The 23,988-nt window shown below is 40.1% G+C and overlaps 1 protein-coding gene across 8 annotated transcripts in view; it reads right to left on the bottom strand.

The window, feature by feature from the left end:
• Positions 1–23,586, bottom strand: part of gria4a (glutamate receptor, ionotropic, AMPA 4a) — a 95,926-nt gene extending 72,340 nt beyond the window's left edge. For 7 of the 8 annotated variants that reach the window (XR_015087419.1, XM_086035228.1, XM_086035229.1 and 4 more), the window contains exons 1-2: positions 23,211–23,457; positions 18,406–18,564 (exon numbers count right to left, since the gene is read on the bottom strand). Coding sequence is in view for 7 of the 8 variants with exons in the window: in XM_086035228.1 (XP_085891354.1) it covers positions 18,406–18,564; positions 23,211–23,304 (253 nt within the window). In the remaining variant the exon portion in view is untranslated. Of the gene's footprint in view, positions 1–18,405; positions 18,565–23,210 lie in introns of all 8 variants that reach the window. The other variant, XM_086035235.1, reaches the window with a different exon arrangement.
• Between the last annotated feature and the right edge of the window lie 402 nt (positions 23,587–23,988).

The following is a 23,988-nucleotide window of genomic DNA, read 5'->3' as shown; positions in this document are numbered from 1 at the left end:
TAGACAATACTATACACAACACAATATCATTCAGACAACAATAATGATTGATTGAAGGTTGATAAGTTTCTCATCAGGTATCTGAATAGATCATAGTGATTCAATAAAAGTGCCAGAACAGCAATTTGTACAACGGTAAATAATGTAAAGTGTGTCAAGCTTCTGTTGGACCCACACCCAGGCATTAACTGAAAATATGTCACTTTTTAATCTGTTGCTTGTTTAAGTTTTCCCACATTTTGTTAGTTTACAGCCTGATCCCAAAATGGAATGAAATGTTTTTTTTTTTTCCAATATTCCATACACAACACCATATAATGACATGGAAAACGTTGCTTTTAAATTTTTAGCAAATTCATTAAAACTAAAAACGAAGACATCCCATGTATATATAGTATGTGTTCACAGCCTTTGCTCAATACAGCCTCAAGTTTTTGGGGGGGAATATGATGCCACACGTTTGGCACACCTACATATCTTTCGGCATTTTTTCCCATTCCTTTTTGCAGCACCTTTCAAACTCCATCAGGTTGGATGGGGACCCTCCATGAACAGCCATTTTGAGATCTCTCCAGAGATGTTCGATCAGATTCAAGTTTGGCCTCTGGTTGAACCACTCGAGGACATTCACAGGGTTCTCCAGAGGCCACCTAATCCTTTGTTTTCTTGGCTGTGTGTTTAGGGTTGTTGTCTTCTTGGAAGGTAAACCTTTGCCCTAGTCTGAGGTCCTGAGTAGCCTGGAGCAGGTTTTCATCCAGGATGTCTCTGTACATTGCTACATTCATCAATCCTGACGAGTCTCTCAGTCCCTACCTCTATAAAAAAATATCCCACAGCATCAATTGTTTCATTCATTGTTGGGATTGTATTGATCAGGGGTTGACCAGTGCCTAGTTTCCTTCAACCATGACATCTGGCATTTACACCAAAGAGTTCAGTCTTTGTCTCATCAGACCATAGAATTTTCTCCAACTGCAAATGGGCTGTTGACTAAGGAGTGGCTTCCGTCTGGCTACTCTACCATACAGGCCTGGTTGGTGGAGTGCTGCAGAGATGGTTGTCCTTCTGGAAGGTTCTCTTCACTCCAGAAAGGACTGGTGGAGCGCTGACAGAGTAACCGTAAGGTTCTTGGTCACCTCTCTGACTAAAGCCCTTCTCCCCTGATAGCTCAGTTTAAATTGGCAGCCAGCTCTAGGAATTGTCCTGGATGTTTGGAACTCCTCCCATTTACGGATGATGAAGGCCATTGTACCAATTGGAACCTTCAAAGCAGCATTAATGTTTCTGTACCCTTCCCCAGATTTGTGCCTTGAGATAATCCTATATGTCACAGGTCTACAGACAATTCCTTTGACTTAATGCTTTGTTTGTGCTCCGACATGCACTGTCATCTGTGGGACCTTATACACAGTGCTCATAAATTTACAAACCCTACGGGTGTGTAGACTCATGAGCACAACTCTAGACAGGTGTATGCATTTCCAAATTGTGTCCTTACAGGTAGGTACATGTGATATTTTTTTGTTTTTTACTTTTAAAAAATGTGCGGGAATTACAGAAAAGCCTTTTTCATGTTTTCCTTTTGAGGTGTTGTGTGTAGAATTTTGAAGGGGAAAAATGAATGTATTCCATTTTGGAATCAGGCTGTAACAAAATGTGAAAAAAGTGAAGCGCTGTGAATACTTTCCAGATGAACTGTATTTTGGCTTGTCACTGATGTCAATGGTTCACTTGCCTAATTTCTCGTGCAGGTAGTGTAGGTTCAATTCCCACTCAGTGAAGATGTGAATGTCACTGTTAGATTTTGTCTATTTATTGTTATGGGCCCAGTGATTGAGTGGCATCTAGTTCATTCTGTAGTCTGCCTTTCGCCCAAAATCAGCTGTGAGGCTGCAATCCTAGGATAAGCGGTATATAAAGTGGTAAGGGTTTGTTTTGGCTAATAAGTTAACCAATTAATTATTAACTCAAAATTCCAACTACAGAATGTATCTGGACCACAGTTGAGAGGGATATTTTAATAAAAGCGGTATTACTTAGAACATTTTGTGTCCATACTACACTGCATCATACTGAGAAGTATTCTTCAGAAGGGTAATCACACTACTGGTACACCCTAAGAAATAAACATATTGTAAACTAAACATCATCTATTTAATAGATGTAATAGATGTGATCTTGTACTGGGTCTCTTTCAGTTTTTGTACTGGGTCTCTTTCAATTTTTCAGTCGTCTGTAATGAAGTGTAATTATGCAATAGTACCATGTCGTTGTCGTTTTTTTGGTGTCATTTCTGTCTACTTCCTTTTCAGAGTGGAGAGCCTAGTTAACATTGTGTAATTGCTGCTAATGGAGCGCTTCTTGAAGTACAGTATCATTAGGAAGAGCATTTGCTACCAGACATATGGACACACACAGGCTGAAAATAGAAGTCTTGCAAGTACATTTAATTTTTTTCAATTTTTACAAAGACAACGCCGATCTGTGACCTCTGTGTCTGTTGGAGAAAATTAGAGGCTGCATGAAAAACAACAGCAGTGGGCTCCTTTAGGCACTTGGTGAACCCATTTAGTGAACAGCCTCTGGTGACTCCTCCAACTAAAAGGGCCCCAGATGGGATGCAATTTGACCTTGTTTTGAACTATTTCCACACTGCCAAGAGGTAATGTGAATGCTCAGCTAGTTTTCACTTACCAACTTAAAGCCCCTCAAACTGGAGGGATGATACAGGCAGTGTTGGAAATATTGGACTTGGATACCCCCTCAAACTATATGATAGGCAGACACATGGGTGGTTTGATACAATACAATACAATTTTATTTATATGGCGCATTCCATAACAGCTGGAGCTGTTACTAAGCACTTTGCAAACAACACAAACTAATGTAAACCTAAAATAAGAACTTCAAAATCATGGGCTCCGGAACAACTAAAACAATATTGAAACGTTTTTTTTAATTTATTTGTGAATATGCAGGGGCCAACTGTACTGAATATATGCCACTAGGAGGCACATGAAAATAGAGCGTCCAATAATATAAAATATTGTCACTGTATTGGAATAGACTTGCAGTGTTTCTTTTACATTAGTTACTTGCACATCGGATGTCTCAGTGATCGTGAACTGTGCAAATTCTGTGCCAACACTGTATAAAATCATCATGTAAAATTAATTGCATGTTTAATTAGTTTGTGATGCTTCAGCTATGTTTGCCTGTTGACCAAGTGCTCCGAATCTTGAAAATGATTCTCCACGATTCGTCAATTTAACCAGGTCTCTTGCTTCATTTTTGTCTGTCCGTTTTCAAGGCATCTCCATGGATAACAAATCAAGCAAAAGTAGAGTCCCAATGAGACATATTCAGGAGAGTTGACGCTACTTATTTTCATATTTGATCTTGTTTTGCCTTGACACATTTCAGAATGATTACAAAGAGGGCTTGGAGTCTCCTTGTGGGGCCGCCATTTGTAATGTGTTGCTGTGCCTTACTGCTGCTTCCAGGAGGCTGGGGCAGACCTACTGGGCTGCTGCCAAGGCAAAAACACACACTAGTCATCAATTATTCAAATGTTTCAGGAATGCACACAATCATAAATATCCCCCAGATAGGTAAGGCGAGGCTGCTACAGTATGCGGTTTCTCCAGTAATGTTTCCCGTGAAGATAAGAAGGCAGCCACAAGCCGAGCCAATGGGTAAAAATAGAAGCCGAGGTGTGTCCATCCATCACTGTCTGAAAGGTCCAATTGATTATTGCGCGTGCATTCACGTGTGTGTGTGTGTGTGTGTGTGTGTGTGTGTGGCACTCGCTCTGACGCACTCCACTTCCAAAGCGAAAAGAGGTTTGAGTGTGAGTGGGCAAAGGGTGATCTATACACACACACGCACCCACGCACACACACATACACACACACAGGCACAGACAGGTGAACCAGGAGGTTTAAAGAGATAAATACCAATGCTGTCCAATAGACACTGACCTATAAGCAAACACACAAACCTGTCCATTGCCGCTCGGCAGCCGCCTCGCATACACATGAGGAGACAAGTACATGCATCTGTGCTCATGTGCACTCATTCCCCCCCCTGCCTCTCTGGGCATCTGCCCCCTGTGATAATCACCAGAGATTGCATAATTAATTGTTTTCTTTCTATTTCCATGAAAGCATTCCTCTCTGCATAAAAGCATCGGCCCTTCTCTGATAGATTTAATAGCTTTTTGCTTCCTACTCTGTCTCTTCGCGTTTGTAAGTATGATGAATTACCTGGTGGTGACCAAAGAATCTATTACCCCTGCAGAATAGCAATGGGCCATTCGCAATGCAATTCTTAACTCTGCCTTTGAGGGTTGTGTTGTCATGTTACTTGCCGGTGAGTACACGTTGCAGTGTTGCGGTGTGTGCTTGTATGCCTATGCATGTCCTGAAAACAGAATGTAAACAGTAAATCATCTCATGAGGGGTGCGCCCGTGTGCGTGTGCGCGCCTGTGTGTGTGGTAAAGGTCATGCTTCTCATCTCTAAATATGTGGCTCCATGTGCCACTTATCAATATTAACTAGTGCCCTTACTTTCATCCACATCATAAATCTATGGACGCCAATACAAACACACGGACACTTCATGAGGAACGCAATCCCAAAATAGCTCTACATTGTTAATCGAAAGCGAGTAATAATAATAATAATAATAATCATAATAATAATAATAATATTTTAGGTACAACTTTTGTCGTGGGTTTCATTTTTAATTTATTGGGAGCGAAAGTCAAAAGACCCAAGATTTGATCTGCTACAGTTTGTCACTAAGGATGATTATTGTTCATACTGTATTTGTATGCTTTTTTCTGATAAATTGTTTGTGACAATATATAGACTTGCGGATGCTGAGTGTAAATTGTTTGTTGACATCACGTTGGATCCTAACAGTGGCGGGCGGAGGGTTTTGGACATAGGCCTTCAGTGGTTATTCAAGCAGAGATGGGCACTTTACCCAATGTTGCCAGTCCGTCCTCTGTCTGTGACCTGGCCACCCTTCCGTCATCATCCCTCCGTCCTTATTCCTAAAAATAATCTTCCTCCGACCCCGTCCATCCTCGTACTTTTAAAGCACTTCCATCTTTAAATTTTGTCGGTCCGCCCCCCACCCTTATGCCCCGCCCCCCGTATTTGGCCCCCGGGCCATGTCTGTTATAGGGAATCATTTGTCATTTCATTTACTGTATGAATGTAATTGTATCGTCAAATAATGTGAGTGCTCTGTCGGACAGAAATGTTCTGTAGAACTGCAGCTACTTTATCAAAATGGGAGGCAATCAAAGAGGAGAATGAGAAGCGGTATAACGCTGAAATATGCAACACTTGTGTTTGTGATTACATGCTCGTGAACGCTTATGCCTCTCAGCGTCAAGACACAAACCGGGAAGAATAAAAGCGACAAGAGGAAAGTCAGTAAATGCAAATGCTTTGATTAGAACATGAAAACAAGAGCGGCAAGATGAGCAAGTGAGGGACAACACAAAGATGTTGTTAGGCAATTACAGTGAACATGACTCTATTCGTTCTAAACCTGTGTTCTGACTGAGGCGGCGTGTAACACTTAAAATCCACTGTAATTTCTGGTCATGCTTTTCATCTTGCAAAAGCTATCGTGTATAAAGCAAGAAATGGTACACATTGTTTACATTTGAACTAGCTTGCCCGCTGGGGAAAATATTTCATCAGGATACCTTAATGAAGGCACAGGGAAATTGTGAGCGTGTGTGTGTGTGTGTGTGTTTGTGTGCGTATAGTTTATGGGTCAAAGAGACCCAATCTGCTTATTATCCCAATGAAGTCAGATTACCTGGAGGGAACATCTACTGTGTGTGTGCATGCTGTAATGACATTATTCACTCTTCATTACAAGCAAAGCTTGGACAAACAGGCAAGATAGCGTTGTACCGGGCCAAAATGCATTCCCTCTGTCCCCGCTTTGTTTCTCTGTGACCATTGTGTGAGCTTTAAGAAAAAGAAAATGTTACTTAATAATCGCTTCTATATTTAGTAACGTTTTATGATGGTGACAGTTTGACCCAGGAACACATTACTTCAATTTTGTGCCTTGAGATGAGTTTAATTAATTTCCTGACCACGCACATGACTCAAAACCCTCGCATCTTCAACTCATCTGTTGAAATCAACGAAAATGCCATAAAAAAACGTTCCCACAAATACATTTTTTGTATTTGTTATTTAATAAGAAAAGGAGCAGTCTACAATAGGGTTACTTTACAGGGCTCCAGACTAACATTTTGTATCAGGAGAACAGTAACTGTTAAAAGGCATACACGGTAAATTGACTTGAAAAGTAAATACCTTTCTGTTTTTTAAGAAAAAAAAAACAATATTCCATAAGACAATTGTTAAAACAAACTATCAATTTCTTTTGTGGTTGGCAAACATACAGATGTGTGTGTTTTTTTTTTAAAGCATAGCAATACTCAGCTCATTCACCGCATTCTGGCAACAATGCCCCACCTCCTCCTGTCCTGCAAGATGTCCGCCACCTGACCACAACAAGCTAATGAAAAGTCTCACTGGGTTGAACCAGACAGATCTTTACTGAGTGTTATGGGAGGATTTCCTCTGTCTGTAAAACGCTGCATTAAGACTCATGGTCCTTCTGCTTCTTTTCTTGCCTCAAGAAACTACAGACCGAAAAAACAAGAATTTCATTAATATGAATTTCAATGCAGCTGAGAGCACCAAAATAATTTCCTCAAGGCTGCTACAAAGTGTTTTGGCCATTATAGCTTCATTTTACAATCTTATACTCAATATGTGATATCATTGCAAAACATCATCCCATCATGTCCCATCATCAATCATGTCTTTCATTCTCGGGGCTGAGTAGTCCATTGCAGGTCTACGAACACTGTTCCCACTTTAATTAGTAGCACAGTGGGCATGCTGACAAATAGATCTGTCAGAAGCAAACAATTCCCTCAACAATCGGATAATTTTACGACCAACTATTTGATTGATTGAAAATTATCCACGTCTTGAATGAAAGCCTGACCAGATAATGTAGCCCAGACTTCAAGTCAAAAACAAAAAATGATCACTCGATGTCCTACAGGACAGAAGCAGTCGTTTCGTGTACAGATTTCAGTGAGACTTCAGTACATTATAAAACAGCTCATATACTGTATTACAGCTCCCAATCTTTTTGAATTGTATTATTTTAACTGTCCAACAACCTTTTTCACTGCAAATGTTTTGCATCCTTCCTCGGCAGTAGATCTTCTAATGAAAGAGTTTAGTCAAACAAGGAAATTGTCCTTTTTTTTATTGTTCTGCTAAATGAAATCAGATAAACAAGAGCAAATGTACAGCTTCATTGCAACACAAGACTTGTTCTAATAAAATTCCTTTCTAGTTGTTCGATTGTGCTGAGGCTACAATAACATGATTTGACAAAGGAACACTTAGCAGGGAACGGTTAACGCACCGCCAGTGCCGCGGCTGTTTGCCAGTGCGCGCATACAAAAGAACAGAGAACGTTTTACGTGTGTACTGTAGTTGTTATTGCAGATTAAGAGAATGAGGTGAATTTAAAACTGAAACTTTGTTTGGATACTAAACGACCAACGTTTGCGTGTGTGTGTTTGTGCACTAAACGTTTTGTGTTGAGCAAAGAGATGGTGACTGACTTCATTGATTAGAAATAGCTCTAAGTCTTTTATTGTTCCATAATTTTAGTTTGACTGCTGTCGTCATGGTAGACGGATGTTTTGTTGTTAAAATCCTCAGACCATGGAGAGATATTTCTCCACCCTACAATTACTGTGTTTCTTTGGAACATCTTCTTTAGCTTGTTTCGTTGCTATACACTTGTTAGGATGGGGGCAACACGAAAGGCTGTGGTTGACGCTCCTGGCTCACGGTTGAGCTTAATTGAAGCTCTAAATTGTCACCAGAAGTGAATGTGACTGTTTCTTGTTGTTATGCATTTGTGAATGGTGATTTGTTCCCTGCGGATGGCAGGTGACCAGTCTAGTGTGTACGAGAGGTGTCCAAATTAATTGATTAATCGACAACTAAACGATGTTGACATTCATCAACAACTATTTTTAAAATGAAGTTAGCATGTAGAAACGTTGTTTAACAAAAAATTATCCAGATCCTCTTATTTCAGCCTGTCAACAACAATTATTCACTGGTTTCTGTAGAAGCAGACTGATCACGAAAGCAGACTGATCGTTTGTGTTTACTGGTAATCAAAACAAGTCACTGCAAACATCTGGTTTCCCTTTGCAAGAAATGACCGAACCATAAGTGGAACTGTTTAAAAAAAGAAAAGAAAAGTGAGTGCATCAATCCCTCTCATGTGATATTGCTTAATTGTTGCTCAGATTTTTTTTTTGTCACTAAACATTACCAAATAAACAACAATAATTGGTTAATAAACAGTAGTCATGGGAAAAATGGGTTTGTAATACACTTTAATGCAAAATAAAATCATATTCAATTATTTTATTAATCAATGGAATGATCAGTAGAATAACCAACTCTAAAAATATGTGATCGTCGATCCACAACCCTAATGAGGGCAAGCGGTATAGAAAATGGATAGATTATTGTAACACATACTAACACAGTAGTTTAGTATGAAAGAATGTGTTACCGTATGTGCTACAAAAGAATCTGAATTACAAAACTGACACAATCATTCTCATCTTGTAAATGTTTTCCTGTTGATCTGCTCCATAGCCCTCCTACCACACTCACACACACACACACACACACACACACACACACACACACCCCTACACACCCACGCACACCGTAAATTACCATGCAAAGCAGCTCACGAATGTTGATGCATGTAAATTAGCTTGCACTGGTATTAAAATTGTGAATACCAGGGATGGTCAAGAAAATAAATAACGAGATAGAAACTGAGGGAATGCATTATAAAGAAATGGCCCATATAGCTCGAAGTCTATGTTGAATGTGACATTGAATCGTTGTCAGCCTTAATCTTATGCCTCTATGTATGGTATGCATATTGTGTCAGTGCTGTGACTGAAATGTGATCAATCCAGGGTGTACCCCACTTCACTTTACACGCTCAGGATTTTGGAGCCGATCACCGATCTGCAAATTATGATATTGCACTTGATCACCGTTTTTGCATAAAATGCTAAATAGTTCACCATCCAATCTATCTGATCTTATCTGTGTAAGGTCTACCTCTTCCCCTATGTTCAGAGATGGCCACAGATGGACCTCAACTTCCCCTTGACCTTGAGCAGGAAAAGAAATACTGTATAGAAAATGGATGAGCAAGTGGACTAATATGCAGATGTACAATATGTATGGCGAAATACTTATCAACTGTGATTATCTGGACATTATTGATGCACCACTCTCTGTCATAGTCTAACCACTGCGTTGAAAGATTTTAATCATATTATACATGAATAACCTTCAAACACTAGATTTCAGTTCCTAGAGGTGTACTTAAACTATAAATGTGAAACGATTCAATCATGGCTAGGCTCCATTTTGACTTAACATCATAGCACCAGAAAACATATTGAGTATTTGCAAACAACCAGCCACTTCTGTACGTAAGTAACATGATGAAAAAGCAGGCTCGCTGCCTAGTAAATCTCCTTGCCTTGCCAAGTACTCAGATATTATTTCACTCCATTTCGCCTGTGTAGCCATTAAGAAGACATATAACCACACAAAACATCAGCAATAAAGATGATTGTACAGTGAGCTTTACAGTGTGTCTCACATCATCTAGACAGGGTGACTGGCCCATTAAACGAGAGGGCTTACTTCAAAAGAGGTATGCTGAAATGGTGTATTGCAAATATATGGTAAGGGTTTAGGCATGACAGCCGTCCATGCATTTTCGAGACTGTTTTTTCTGTTCGGGGTCGCGGGAAGCTGGAGCCTAGCCCAGCTGATGTCGGACGAACGATGGACTACACCCAGGGCCTGGCAGACATGACCAGGGATGTCACGATATCCAAAAGTCACGATATGAACCTCACGACATTGTGGGGGAGGTTAGCGATATATAAATAGCACATGATACTTTACAAAAGCCCACGATATTGTAAAAAACAAACAAACAGCTAATATATTTTAAAAAAACCCAACAACATCACAATATTCTGTTTTTGTACATAACAGCATTCACAATGAAATAGGCTTGGCCAGTCATGCGCTCCTATTGGCGATTAGCGTGGGTCTTAAACATACCTGTAGGTGGCATCAAATTAAACTGCACTATGAAAACTAATCACCAGAGGGTGGTGAAACTGCACAAATGAAAAACAATTGGACTTTTAAACAGATTTGCTGCTATTAATATTGTGACATGACGACTACGATATACTGTGGCAATTTTAATATCGCAATATCACGGTATTGCCGATATTGTGACATCCCTAATGAATACAAATACATTGGCTACCGTGAGTGCTTGATAGAATCACTATGAGGTGAAGCATGTTCTCCAAGGCTCAAAGTGCCACATTTTCACCGTCTTAAAGACAAGATATAACAAAATGAACAAGGTGTTGTGTAACAGACAGACGAAAGAGATTCACGGGCACACCAGTGCTGTACAGGTTAAATCGGCAACTGTTACATCGCATAAATGTCTGTCGATTGACATACACACATAATGTGAGCATCCCAAGGGGGAATAATATTCAGAATTTCAAAGTCCTTTCCTGGAGGGGGCAGATTGAGAGAGGGAACATAATGAGTTTTTACAACACACAATCTGTCTAGGGCTGTTAACAACAAAATGTACAGGTTGCAACTAAATGAGGCTGACTGACTCGCACCAAATTATACAAACACAATTAAACTCAATCTACAATGTTCAGTTCATTTATTTGTGCGTGTGTGTGAGTGTATGTGTGTGTGCGTACATGTTGTCCCATTTGTTAAAAGGGCAACAACAGTGAAAATTATGATAAAGTCAAGCTTGGACATTTGATTGGAGAGTCAATATGGTCATGACCACACTGATACTAAAAATAATTAATTTAGATGGTTACAGGTTGCTGACATTTTTCACGCCTGTGTTGCTGATTATGTGCCGCGACATGATTTGGAAGTGTAATCACCGTCAAATATAAACACCAGTATTGTCCTCAGAACCTGAGAGCAGAGAGCCACATCACCGAGTCACACAGTTCGGTGCTATAAAGATAATGAGATAAGTGCCAATCAAGCCTGGACATAAATACAATCCGTCCATCAATAATACATAAACAGTATTGACTACTATCATAACTGCAGTGGTCACAGAATTAATATAAATGATCTTAGTTTCGAACCACCAATGAAGTAAAATTTAAGAATACCCGACCAAGTTAAGCAATGTGCCAACCAAAGTTCAGTGCATCCGTCATTGGAAAAAAAAAAAAAAAAAACACACGTAAGCACTTCTTTGCTGCACATCTTCTCCGTCTCTTTCTCCTGTGTCCCTAATTCACCTCAGCTCTCTGTCCAAATCGATTCTTTTTCTCACTGCTCATGCACATTCATGCGCTTCCTTGATTATACTCCCCTGACTCAAAAATTGACACAAGTTTGCACGCATTACTTTACATTGCATGTGAGACGCACGCACTGTGCATTCAAAACAGATTTTGGTCACGCCACTCCAAATGCATTATTTTCTAGAATAGAGAAGCAGCACTGAGTTTAGTTGAATGTTGTGCACCCATCCATCTATTTTCTTTAGTGTTGTCCTATTGTCATATATGAGCCTATCCCAGCTGACTTTAGGCAAGAGGCAGAGAACCCTGGACTGGACAGTAGGAATGTAACGATAACAGACGAATCGCGATATTAAAACTGCCACTGTATTATTGTCGTCATCCGAACACAGCATTGTGAACTACATAGAACATGATACTTTGCGTCGCTGAGCAATTAGGAACACTTGACAATAAAATAACTGGCCGGACCTACTTCTTTGTCATTGCTGTTATTATGTACAATAACACAATATTGTGATTTTTTTTCAAATATCATGACGGTTTCTTTTTGTTTTTTTAGTTAGTTATTCTATCATGAGCTTTCTTTATATCGCTAACCTCCCCACAATATTGTGATATTTATCGTATCTCGAGGTTCATATGACAATATCGTATCATGACGTTTGGATATTATTATATCCCTACTGGTCACCAGACAAAAGCAGGCCACATATATGCAAACAACCACAAAATCACAACTATGACCAATTTAGAAAATTTTAAATTTTAGAATCTTCAACATATTTTAGGAGAAAGGCAAAGTGCCTGGCAAAATTCCACACAATCTCAGACGAAGCATGCAAATCCCACACAAGATGGCTACAACTCCGAAACCTGAGAAATGTGAGTGAGTAGTGCTCACCACTACGTCACTGTGTTGCCGCATTGAACAGAAAAAGTGACACATGCTGCATATGTCACAAAAAATGGCTTACTTACTTATACTGTATGACTGTGTCAACGCAGAATAAAAGCAGAAAAGAGAGACAGCAGCAGGTAACATAAGTATGAATGTGTGACAATGCTAGCAGGAAATGTGATTTTAATTCAAAGTGATCTGTTCATGCTCCCTGAATACTACAAAAGAGAGGACCTAGCCAAGGTCAGAGGGAGAATTCCCTATTCTAATTCAGAGGCATTGCTCACCACCTGGAGCAAGAGCCATGGATTAATTTAGAGATCCATTCACCACGCCCGTGCTGAGCGAGAGGCGGCAAAACGTGATGAGGACTAAACGAGTAGAAAAAGAGGGAAAGAAATGAGGTGGAAAAAGGAAGGACAAAAGTAAGCGGGAGAAAGAGGATGAGAAACTTGACACCAAAACACAGAAGAGATCTGCTTGTTGAGTGTCAGATGCTTCACTTAGAAGAGCTTCATTTTACAGACACTCCTCCCTTATGGCTAACTGGCAGCAGTGGCTGTGGGTGTGTGAGTGTATCTGATAGAGAATTTGACAAAGCAAGCACCAGATATACCAGAAGAAGAAAGAATAGAAAAGAAGACACTGAACAGTGAGTAAATGCAGGACAATACGAACAAAGAACAGTGAATGTGAGCGAGTGCAGCGCTACAATCATAAATGCAAATCCATAGGTTTTTCTTTTCCATCAGTATTGAAATGACTTTTTAGAATTAGCAATGCGGTTAGCCACCAAGCATGACGCTCTCAAGGCACTTACTTACATTCGTTGACAAATCAGTTTTAAAGTCTGCGTTGACTGTGCGTATTGTGTAGAGCGGGCTTACTTTGTAGGAACCACTCGTCGCCGTGAATCCATATTTCAAGTAGGTCTTCTGGTATTGTCTGTGAAATGTACCTTTCTTTTTCTTCTTGGACACTCTTGTGTTGAATTCCCACTGGGCCTTTTCCCCATTGCAAAGACATTTTCCAAATAGGTCTGTTTATTTTACTCATTTTGCTAGCTTGCGCATTTAATATTAGCATTACACAACGGAGACAACTTGACATGCATTAAGATTCAACAGTGGATGTAACGGGGAGAATCTGGTCACAAGTTGATACGAGTGCTTCATAAAGTTTAGAAACAACGATGTGTACATTTCTGCCTGGCCTTTATGTGAACAACCTGCGTTTGAGAAGTTCATTCCTGGTGTTTGAATGGAGAGAACTCAAGTGCCGTTGAAGATTTGAAGCCTTGAAAGGTTCTAATGAAGCCCAGGCAGAATGGCTTTCCACTACATACTACTCAACTTTTTTTTCCCCTTCAATTCATTTGTGTCAAAGTTCATGCAGGTACTTGGTACCCCGATTGGCAAATGTAATCCTTTCCATCACCACGAGCCCTCACACACACGCTGTATTGCTCGCTTTGTGTAAAATAGAGATCAGCAACTTAGTTTGGCGGTGGGCCAAGGTTTTCCTTACAATCCTATCCGATATTATATTTTCATCAGAAAAACCTGCTGTAAGAAAATGAAAAGCTCACGGTTTGGTTTTATTGTGGCACTGATGTGACAGTATAATATTTATTGCAATATCGTGTGAAAGCTCACACACAGCACTGCAGTAAGCCTCGCTGTATTGCTGGAAAGTTTACGGTACACGGTCTGCTCACTAATTTGACAGTGTCATATTTCTATTTATAGCATTTGAAATGTGATACTGCCAAATGACAGTGATTTGTTTGCTTATCAAGTCAGAAATACCGGAACACTCTGCATAAAGGCAACAAAGGTATTAAAAGCCAAGGAACAATAAATAAAATAATCACCTTGTTAGTTTCTTTTTCTCTGCATACTGAATCAGAGTGACATACTGCCACTATGTGAGCCGTCTCGCCCGAAGATTGATTGCGAAACCACGCAAAAAATGTGTTGCTAAATGCATTGAAAGTGTCCATAATCAACATGTGCTTCAATTCACATTAGTTCTATTTAAGTTCTATTTTTTTAAATGGAAGATTAGTGTACTGTAAATTTGCGCAGGGGCAGGCTAGATTAAGTTTTGGTATTTTCACATACCCATGCTAGCAGGCACATTAAAATAAAACAAAAGAGTTTTCCGCCGTTGTGGGCGTGAACACAGAAGACTTGATTCATCTGCAATCGAAGGGACTTCTCTCATTCCATTTAAATGTGAGAGGCACGCTGACAGTCCTTGAGATGACAGAATAATGAACTGATCTGCTCCTAACCTGCGGCAGGTCGAAATGCGCAAAGCACGTTTATAACGAACTGCAAGCAGACCTCCACGGGCGGATCGTATAAAGCTGTCTGGTGAGATCACAGATGTGTGACGTGTACACCTACATACCGTCTTCTACTCCCATCGCACATGTACGTGAGTTGAACTGCTTTTTCCCACACTCTAGGCTTTGCTTCTGCAAGAATGCAAGCCGGTGCGTGCACTCACTGTCAAAATGGAGCCTCTGTAGTCACAAAGCTTTGCAAAGCTTTGCGTGGAAAAAGCCGGGCTCTCCACAGGCGTACATAGGACAGAATGAGTGTTGGCTGAATACTGGAAACTATTTGAAATTGTGAACAAAAATGCATATGATCTCCTTTTAGTAACTGAGTAAACAACTGAAGTGGAATCATTTATTCGTGTGGAATTTGCTGAACGTAAATGACTAAAAGTAGTATAAGTGACCAGCAGGGGGAAAAGGGGCCTTATTGGTTGTAGAGGTCAAAGGAGGTCAAAGGAAAGAGTGAACTGACTGGTTGGAGATAGAAAAGTGACAATGAATCAAAAATAACAGGTCGTTACAACTGGGGGATTAAAAAAAAAAAAGATGGGCTAATACCATGGCTGCTCTCGCTCTGGTGAGCAAAGGAACAGGAAATTGATACTTCAATTCTCACAAGCTCACCAGTGGTAGACAATATGAGCTTGAGTCTCCATTTAATCTGCAACATTGGGATCATATCCTGCCTTGTATTAATAGTTCAGAGAGACTGGTGGGGGTTGTGATGTTAGGCTTGCCTGAGTCTCACTCAAGGTTGTGTTGCTGACCATCCCTTCGAATGATGAGTTCCCAATTAGAAAGAAACTTTGGGCGTACCTAATAAAGTGGGAGATGAGGGTCGATTTGAGCGGATATCCAATTCCAAGGCGCATGAGGCAGTTGTCAAAGATCATATTGGTCTAGATTTGTTTTTACCCAATGCAATTTTGCTCAAGTATGCCTCAGAGAGTGAAGTTTACTCGTTTGACTGATATTTCATGCAATTCCATGTGTTAAAAGTCTGCATTAGAATTTGATTTGTGGATGAATAAATCGAGACCCATTTTGATTGATGATAAACAGGCGTGATTTCCTCTTGCGGGGACAGTTTCAGTCAGTCCGTTTCAGTAACCGATTAGCAAAATTGCTCCTCAAAGGAAAAAGTAAAGTTATTAATGCAGATGCAATTTTAAGTACAGTATAACGAGAAAAGAGCCCGCTCGTTATTTTATGCATGATCTGTCACGGTGGCACACACGTGCATTGTAAAATGCCGGTTGGATTCTTTTTCAGTCTCAGAATGCTTCACACGCATTTAATGCAACAGGGATGCAATTAATGCCACCCGTTATACAATGGGATGCCATCTGATATGTATTCACTGTGTGCCTTCCCACCCACACATCCTCGCTGAAACGAGATAAGGCATTTTTGTGAGATGGAGGAAATAAATAGACAATTAATTACCAAAATGGTCTTGGCTGTTTTAACGACTAAATTCTTGTCATGAGTAAGTGGCTCACATTTCGTCAAATCAAATCATTGGGTAGGACGAAATATTGGATTTATACATTCATGACTTGCATTGGGAGTTTCACCTTTTTTTTTTTGTCTGGAGTGAGAGCATTCATATCACATCGTGATCCCACAGCTATTTTTATTATTATTATTTTTTTTTTCAATTAAGATATACTTAAGTAAAATATAAACCCTCACCCTCATTGTTGTTGTACAGTTCCAGTTAAAAGTTTGGAAACACCTTCACATTCAAATGCTCTCAAACATTAAGAGGGGAAGAAATTCAAAGTCATTCCATTTCAAAAAGCATCATACACATCATAAAGCTGACTAAGAAAATGCCAAGAGGTGCAAAGCTGTTGGGTAAAAGGTGCGAATCTAAATGATAAAACATTCTGTTTTGTTTAACATCTGTTTTGTTTACCAAATAATTCCAACAATGTTTCTTCTTAATGTCATTGAATGAAGAAATAATGTACAGTTCAGGATTTGTATTTATTTATTTTTTTAAATAACGAAGCACTAAATTAGAGGGTGTTTCCAAACTTTGGACTGGTACTGTATCTTGTTCTCATTAAATTAAACATTAAAATGAATAAAGAAGAACTGACTGCCTTTCTATTTAGATGAAGTGTTGTTAAAATGCATTAAATTTAACATAATTATTGAAACAAGCTGAGCCGATAGTCAAGGCCCACAACCACCAAGTTTATTCCATGTTTGGAATCTTACGGGAAACAACATTTTAATTCACATTTGTGACACATCTGTCTTCTGTTATTGCCTGCCTCCCGCTGACAATCCTTACATGGAATCACATTTGTCATTTCAAAACTCTACGACATATAATACAGTCACTCCTCAAACAAATGCTTTTGGACACACACACCTGCCACACAGAGAGACCTGACCCCAAGAAATCGTTGACTGGCCAATACAAGTACCGCAACTGGGTTGTCCAAATTGAGATTACTTCAAGCACCCAGTCAAAGGATGATATTAAAAGATTAGCTTCAAATCACCGGAGCGGAAATCAATACACATAAAAGCTTCTGCCAATCTACACAGACTTCTTTTATGATAGTATAAAGTATTTGGTGTTGCTGTCGTGTTAGCACCAGTGGTACAAAATAAGAGTTATGTTTTTAGCACGTTCATGTTTTTTCATTTAAGCACATCGATATTACACCAACAAAAACATCTGGAAAAGGACTATTGGCCAATGCTGTAGCCCTCTACAAAATTTTGCGGGATTGAATTTATAGTTAACTGATCGTATATACCCTGGCTATCAAAAACCACACATGACGAAGGACAGACTGGCGGGGAGCCGACCACTCATAGGTAGGCTTCTGTACTCGCTCTTTTTAAGTGTTTTTTTTATTTCTTCACAGTGCCATGTTATCAATCACGCAAACTACAAAAACATTTAAGATTCATCATAAAACTTTACTACTGAAATAAAATGTTAACTAGGCAGCAGACGCTAAAATCCAAATTAATATAACTTCTGCAGGGCCACTTGTTGCCAGGCAGAATTTGTGGAACATAATCATTGAAAGTATAACACTCTAAAAACAGTTGGGTTAAAAATAACACAATTTGGGGTAAAAAAATGTACCGATACACAAACTGGGTCAATTCGACCCACTTTCTTGCATTGTTTTGTACAAAACAGCCCATTTTTGGGGGTTGTTTTTTACAAAATTACCCAGTTTTGGGGTCGAAAAAGTGGGTCGAATTTACACAAGTAGTAAATCGGTACATTTTTGACCCAAAATTGTGTTATTTTTAACCCAACTGTTTTTAGAGTGTAAGCTGTTTTGAAGGACAGTAAACTTTATTTTATTTGTTTGTTTGTTTTGATCCAGTGTACATTTAGATCAAATTATTGTTTTGAAATAGTTTTTAGTGGCCTGCAACAAGTAGATTACCCTACATTATAATTCACAATTGAATCACTCTACTGTGTTCACACAAAATATGTACTGAAAAAAAAAACAAAAAAAACAATCGTCATGTACGCCAACTCACAATGGAGAGTCAGCACTGGGTAGATTTGTTCAAGCCACTGAAGTTCCAAACACGGAATAACAATCAGCCAAGATGACATGACGGAGTGTATACAAGGCGTAGATACTTACATGCATTGGTGACCGCAAAGCTGTTGGCTGTCTCTATATTGTCCACATGTGAGGCCAAGTTGAAGGGCGCTTCCGTAGCATTAGGGCTGGTGTTGTGAACGAAGATAGCTAGTCGAAACGCTGTGTACTCCTGATCAGTATTCCTAATGAACAAGCCGCCTAGGGAGTGAGACAAGGGAAAAGGTGATGGAGAGGAGAAAGAGACGGATGAGCGCCAAGCAAGATTGATGAGGAGAGCGGGCGGATGACAAAAAAGGAGAGAGAGAGAATAAAATCTTCATTACCATTTCTTAGAAATATGTCACTTTTCTTTCAACACACGCACACACACACATAACCATGTCATTTATGAATTCAGAAAAGGGAGCGGGATGTAAGGGTAGGGAAAAAAAATAGAAACAACTCGATTATCAGAGGTCAGTGGACAAAAAGATAATGAGTTGGAGAGGAGGTAACAGATAACAGAGGAAGGCCAGATCACAAAAAATGTCAGCCACATACGGCGAAGAGCAGAGGCCACGCACAAAAAAGAGATGACGATGTGGATACAAAGTGTCAGTTGGCCTTTTAAAATGAGAGACTCGTATCCCGTCTGACTAAATGAGCATGTGATCAAAGGTAAAAGAAATGAGACAAAATCAAACTATCCAAAAATACAAAGCGGGATTAAAAAGGAGAGCAACGATGGGTGGGAAAGAAGGAACATTTGAGCGTGGCTGGTAAAAGCAGAGCGCCACATACTGTAGGCTCCATGCAAAGAAAAGCTTTTACAAATTCACAAGGACTCCCAGAGGGGCTCCTTTTATGAAATATACCAGAGACATTGTAATCTGACTAACTCCAGCAACTATGCTAATGAAGTGAAAATGAATAAAATATGAGTTGTATCATTAGTACAAATTCAATAGGAGAATAAACACATGCAAGCAGAACAGGAAGTCAACAAACATGGTCGACTTGTACACCTTGCCCAAATGCCCTGTTCAACGTGACATCCGCCTTCTTTAAGAGCGTGGGACCTCGATGACGAGATAAAATGAAAAACGAAAAGAACCTAAATCAATAAATTGCACATTGTAAAAGTCAGACGTGAACAAAAGCGTTGGCAAGCTGGGCCATTTCATTAACATGATGTGAAAATGCAGTAGCACCATAACATGGTCAATCCTTTCTGCAAGAGTCCATTCAAAAGGACGTTTGCGAGGTCTCTGTTGCTGGATAGAGGAAGAAGAGCGCCTGACTCACAATATCTGTTCTAGTACATCCTAAAGGTGTTTGGTGGGCTGAAGGTCAAGTTCTTCCAAATTAAACTCATCCGAGCATGCCTTTATGGACCTTGCTTTGGGGCGCAGTCAAGATGTACAAAAAAAAAATGTAGGGCCAGTGAAATGAAAAAAAGTCATAATCGCAAAAGAATAAAGTCATTTTTGCCTTTTCATTTTACAACTTAAATTAAAAGTTCTGTTATGTAGCATACACAGTACGATGTTATTATTATTGAAAAATCCGTGCTATGTAGCACATGCATTATTCATCCACTTTTTTCACATCTTTTTTTTATTGTCCTCTCGGTTAACACACTTCAACATAAATCATATTCAAATACGTAGAATTTGGACCGTTATGTGCTGGCATAAAAATGCAACGACGGCACATCTTTAAGAACTATGACGAAAGCGACAGTCTCCATTCCCACACGTGCGAAGATGGAGCTTCTTTCGACAATTGGAACTGTAATCAATGAACAGTTCCCAATGAACGACGAGGGTTAAAAATCAGCTATGTAAGGCGTAAAAAGTAATGGCATTTTGATTTACTGTTACACGCAGGGAAAAAGTTAGCTAGCCAAATGTTACCGTATATGCAACAAATAATAAAAGGTGTCGATTAGGCCAATGTAGACACTGACGGAGTAGATTATATCTCTGTAAATAATCCATAACAATTAAGACGCCGCCTTGTCCCGGCAACAGAAATATAAAACTGCTTATTCACTGATTAGCATACCATGTTAAGGCTAACCGCTCAGAAGCAGTTTTTGAGTACGCTATACTAAATGGCTGATGCCGTACATCTGAATCTTCATTTCACATTTCTTTCTCCTGATTTTCCTCCTCTTCTTTTCTTGTTGTCTGCTGTCACATCAAAAAGTTTGTCTTTGCTTGGATTGTACATTGCTTTTCATTTGAATCTATGTTAGTATTTCAATTTTAAGAGTTCAGTCATAATTAATTCCTATAATTACACTGAGGGTGATTTCATTCAATGTGACACTTCCACTCGTTGGTAATGTTGAAACGGAACCGGGCCTTCCCCAAAATGTTACCACCAAGATTCAGAAGCAACCAATGGTGCTAGTCCAACTCCCTAATTAATTAATTAATTAATAAACGTGTCCCAATACTTGTGTCCATGCACAGTGTACTTTTATTATATGTATATATTTGTATAAATATAACTTTTTTTTTTCTCAATGACATCAACCTCTGAGGTGTGTTCAATGCTTCAAGGGCTGAACTGATTGGAAACAAAGTGATTGAGTTGACTTTTAACAGTAAAAGAGCGAAAAAGAGATGGGAGGGAAAGAGAAAAGATGACAAGGGAGGAGTCGGCAGGCAGCGCATAATGAACGGAGTCATTATTGTGACAAGGTCCCATCTACCTTTGTCTGAGTGTGTCTTTGTCTCACTAGGAGGTTCATCCTGCACGCTCTTATTTTTTCCACTTTAGCTCAGAAAAATGAACTCACAATTATGAATGCGTGATCATTAAAACAAGACTGGGAACTCGCATGTTCACAGGAAAGTGATGGACTGGCAAGAACTGTGGATGGACTGTACAGTTAATGATTCTAAATCAAAACATGAACAGAAGAACTTCGAGCTTTGGAAGTGGTCTTTTTCTGAGTCTGTTTGACAGTGTGCAGTGGAACCTCGTAAAATTTAGGATTTGAAAAAAATATTCTGGGGAAAAAAAAGATGCCCATCACGTGTAAACCACACAAATTCTCAGTTTAAACTTCTGTCATGCATGACATGAAATGTTGGGAGGTCTGAGTTTAGTAAGTATGAAATGTTACTGGGCATATGTAGTGCTTTTTCTTTGGCTTTTTGCAACATTTATTTCAAAAGATGGATTGCCGTCCTGCCTGCTGTCATGTGAGGAAATCTCTGGTCACCCAGCATTAAAGGGTTAACACTTTCCTTTTTCTTTGTTGTGGATTTTGTCAGACTTAATCCAGAATACAGGGAATAACCTGAGAAGAAGGCTTTGTGATGCAATCAGCACACTGCACTTTCTTTTTTTTTTTTGTCCAGTGTACGCATTGTCAGTTGTTGACAAATGACAGAATGTCATTTCAAATGTAGGTTTTACATTTTAGGTGGTTGGCTCACTCTTGTATGACGACTGAATTAAAAGGATGTTAAAAGTAACTTAAAAATCGCTTGTGCAGTTAATAACGACATTGTGATGGTTTTACCTGGGAACTATTTAGTTGAATTTCCATTATTTAAACTGTTTGGGACTTTGCACCGGTTGTGTAGTGGTACACGCTGCCTCGTGCAGACGGCACACGTTCAATTCCCGCTCAATGTCTCAACAGCAAGCCTTGGATGGTCCCAAGCCCCAATTAAAAAGGAAAAAAAAATTCGCTATGGCGATCCCTGATAGGACAAGTTGAAAGTTGCAACATACTAAATGGGATTTTCTTCCCCACCTTCTGAAATTCGATACAAATGCAGCTAGTGGACGAGCGACTTAGAAAAGCCTGCATTCGACTTCCGAGGTTCCGCTGTATTACGGTTCTCTCAACTACAAGTCCAAACGTGACAACCGCAGAACGAAGCTTTCGGTGAAATTACACTGCAGACGTATGTAACCAAGCCTTTAAGTGAGCGCCAAACTGGCAAACAGAAAGGTCACGTTTGTGTGTACAGAGCCTTTACTACCTATCAGCAGCTAGGTCCGCACACGAACCGGCGTTTGCACCGTGTGCATGAGCGTGCGATGCAATAACAGCACATACCAAAAATGCATTATATGAATGTGGTTAAAGGTCCCCTGTAAAGTTATGACCCTCAATAATCATCCACCAGCCGCCTTTTAGAGCACCCTTGGGTGTGAGCACGCTCCACATTGCAAATTTTATACGCTGTGTGTTCGGAAAGCAATGCAGACGTGTAGTGGATGCCAATTTTGCCCCAAATATTGAGCATACCAAGTTTATTGGCAGCACTAGGTACAGAGTCAAGGAAATGAATCCCATTATAGGACCTCCCAAGTCCCCCCCCCCCCTCCTCTCCTACACACACACACACACACACACACACACAAGGAGTGATGCAGTGAATTCATTATCACACATTTGACTGTGTGCCTGTGGCGTGTGCGCACCACACAAGCTCGCATGCACGTGCGCTCATCTGCAAAGGTGATCATTATTTTGAAAACTTTATCACTTGGTTGATGTGCTTGCAAAGGAATCGGTTGCTTTCACAAGAAAGGAGAAAGAAGCAGAGCTCGAGGGTGAGAGACCGACACGGAGAGGGAGGGAATACTGCAGTGTCTAAAGAGAGATAAGACTGAAGAAGGAAAAAAAAAAAAAGCTTTTTAAATATTCAAACAGACAAATCAAACAATTTGGATGTAATTTCCCTTGCATTCGTTAAAATAAAGAACCTTGCTGAAAATATTTCCGGGCTAGGATTTTGCTTCTTAAATATTTTTCTCCAGGTGCTTTTTCTTGGAGACTTTGAAAAATGCACATCTGTATGGAAAAAAAAAAAAAAATCTCTCCAACTCACCAATCTGCACCGAGCTGGGGAACGCTCCAGTCGACAACCCCCAGAGGACGGAACACAAGCCCAGAAAGTGCCAAGAGAAGATATTAATCCTCATGTTTCTTCACTTGGGTCCCTTCAAAAAGTGTTGCGATACATTGACGGGGAGGAACGGGGGAAAGGCGACAGAAAAGAGAGAGGGGGAGAGGTTTTCTCCGTGTAGTGTATGTTTTGTCCAAGGTAGTATTCCTATTCCATGGTGGGCTTCTAGCGGTTATTCCCCTCTGCGTGCACAGTCCGCTCAGGAGAGAGCTGTGTGCCCGATGCACATGGAAAGACAGAGGAGGGAAGGAGTGAGGAAAGTCGTTCCAAGATTGGCGAGCTTGGAGAGCAGACTGCATGGAGCAACTGGACATGCGCGCCCCCTCCTCCCTCCTGCTCTCTCTCCGTTTTTCAGCCTCGCGCTCTCTCACTCTCTCTTTCACCACCATATACTTTCTCCTTCCCCGTGTCGCCGCTGGTAATTCAATGCTCATATGGGGAGGAGCGGATTACGTGCGCCACATTTACGCACTTTCCACACGCTTGTAATCTTCGGCATGAATCGCATAACTGATGTCAAATGTCTGATCTAGTTGATCTTCTTCTCCTCGCGCGTGTCAAAGAGGAAACGACACGTTTGTTTCCCTGAAGAAGTTTATTAAATGAAGGATTCCTCCTGCGTCAAAACGCAATCCATTCTGACGCATTGGTCCAAACGAGTCTCGTGTGACTGTTCCAGGTTTAGTTCAGACTGCAGCTG

The sequence above is a fragment of the Filicampus tigris genome, chromosome 7, assembly GCF_054856515.1.
Source record: "Filicampus tigris isolate MCC_2025a chromosome 7, RoL_Ftig_1.0, whole genome shotgun sequence".
Taxonomy (NCBI): Eukaryota; Metazoa; Chordata; class Actinopteri; order Syngnathiformes; family Syngnathidae; genus Filicampus; species Filicampus tigris.
This window is presented reverse-complemented; position numbering and strand designations above follow the sequence as displayed.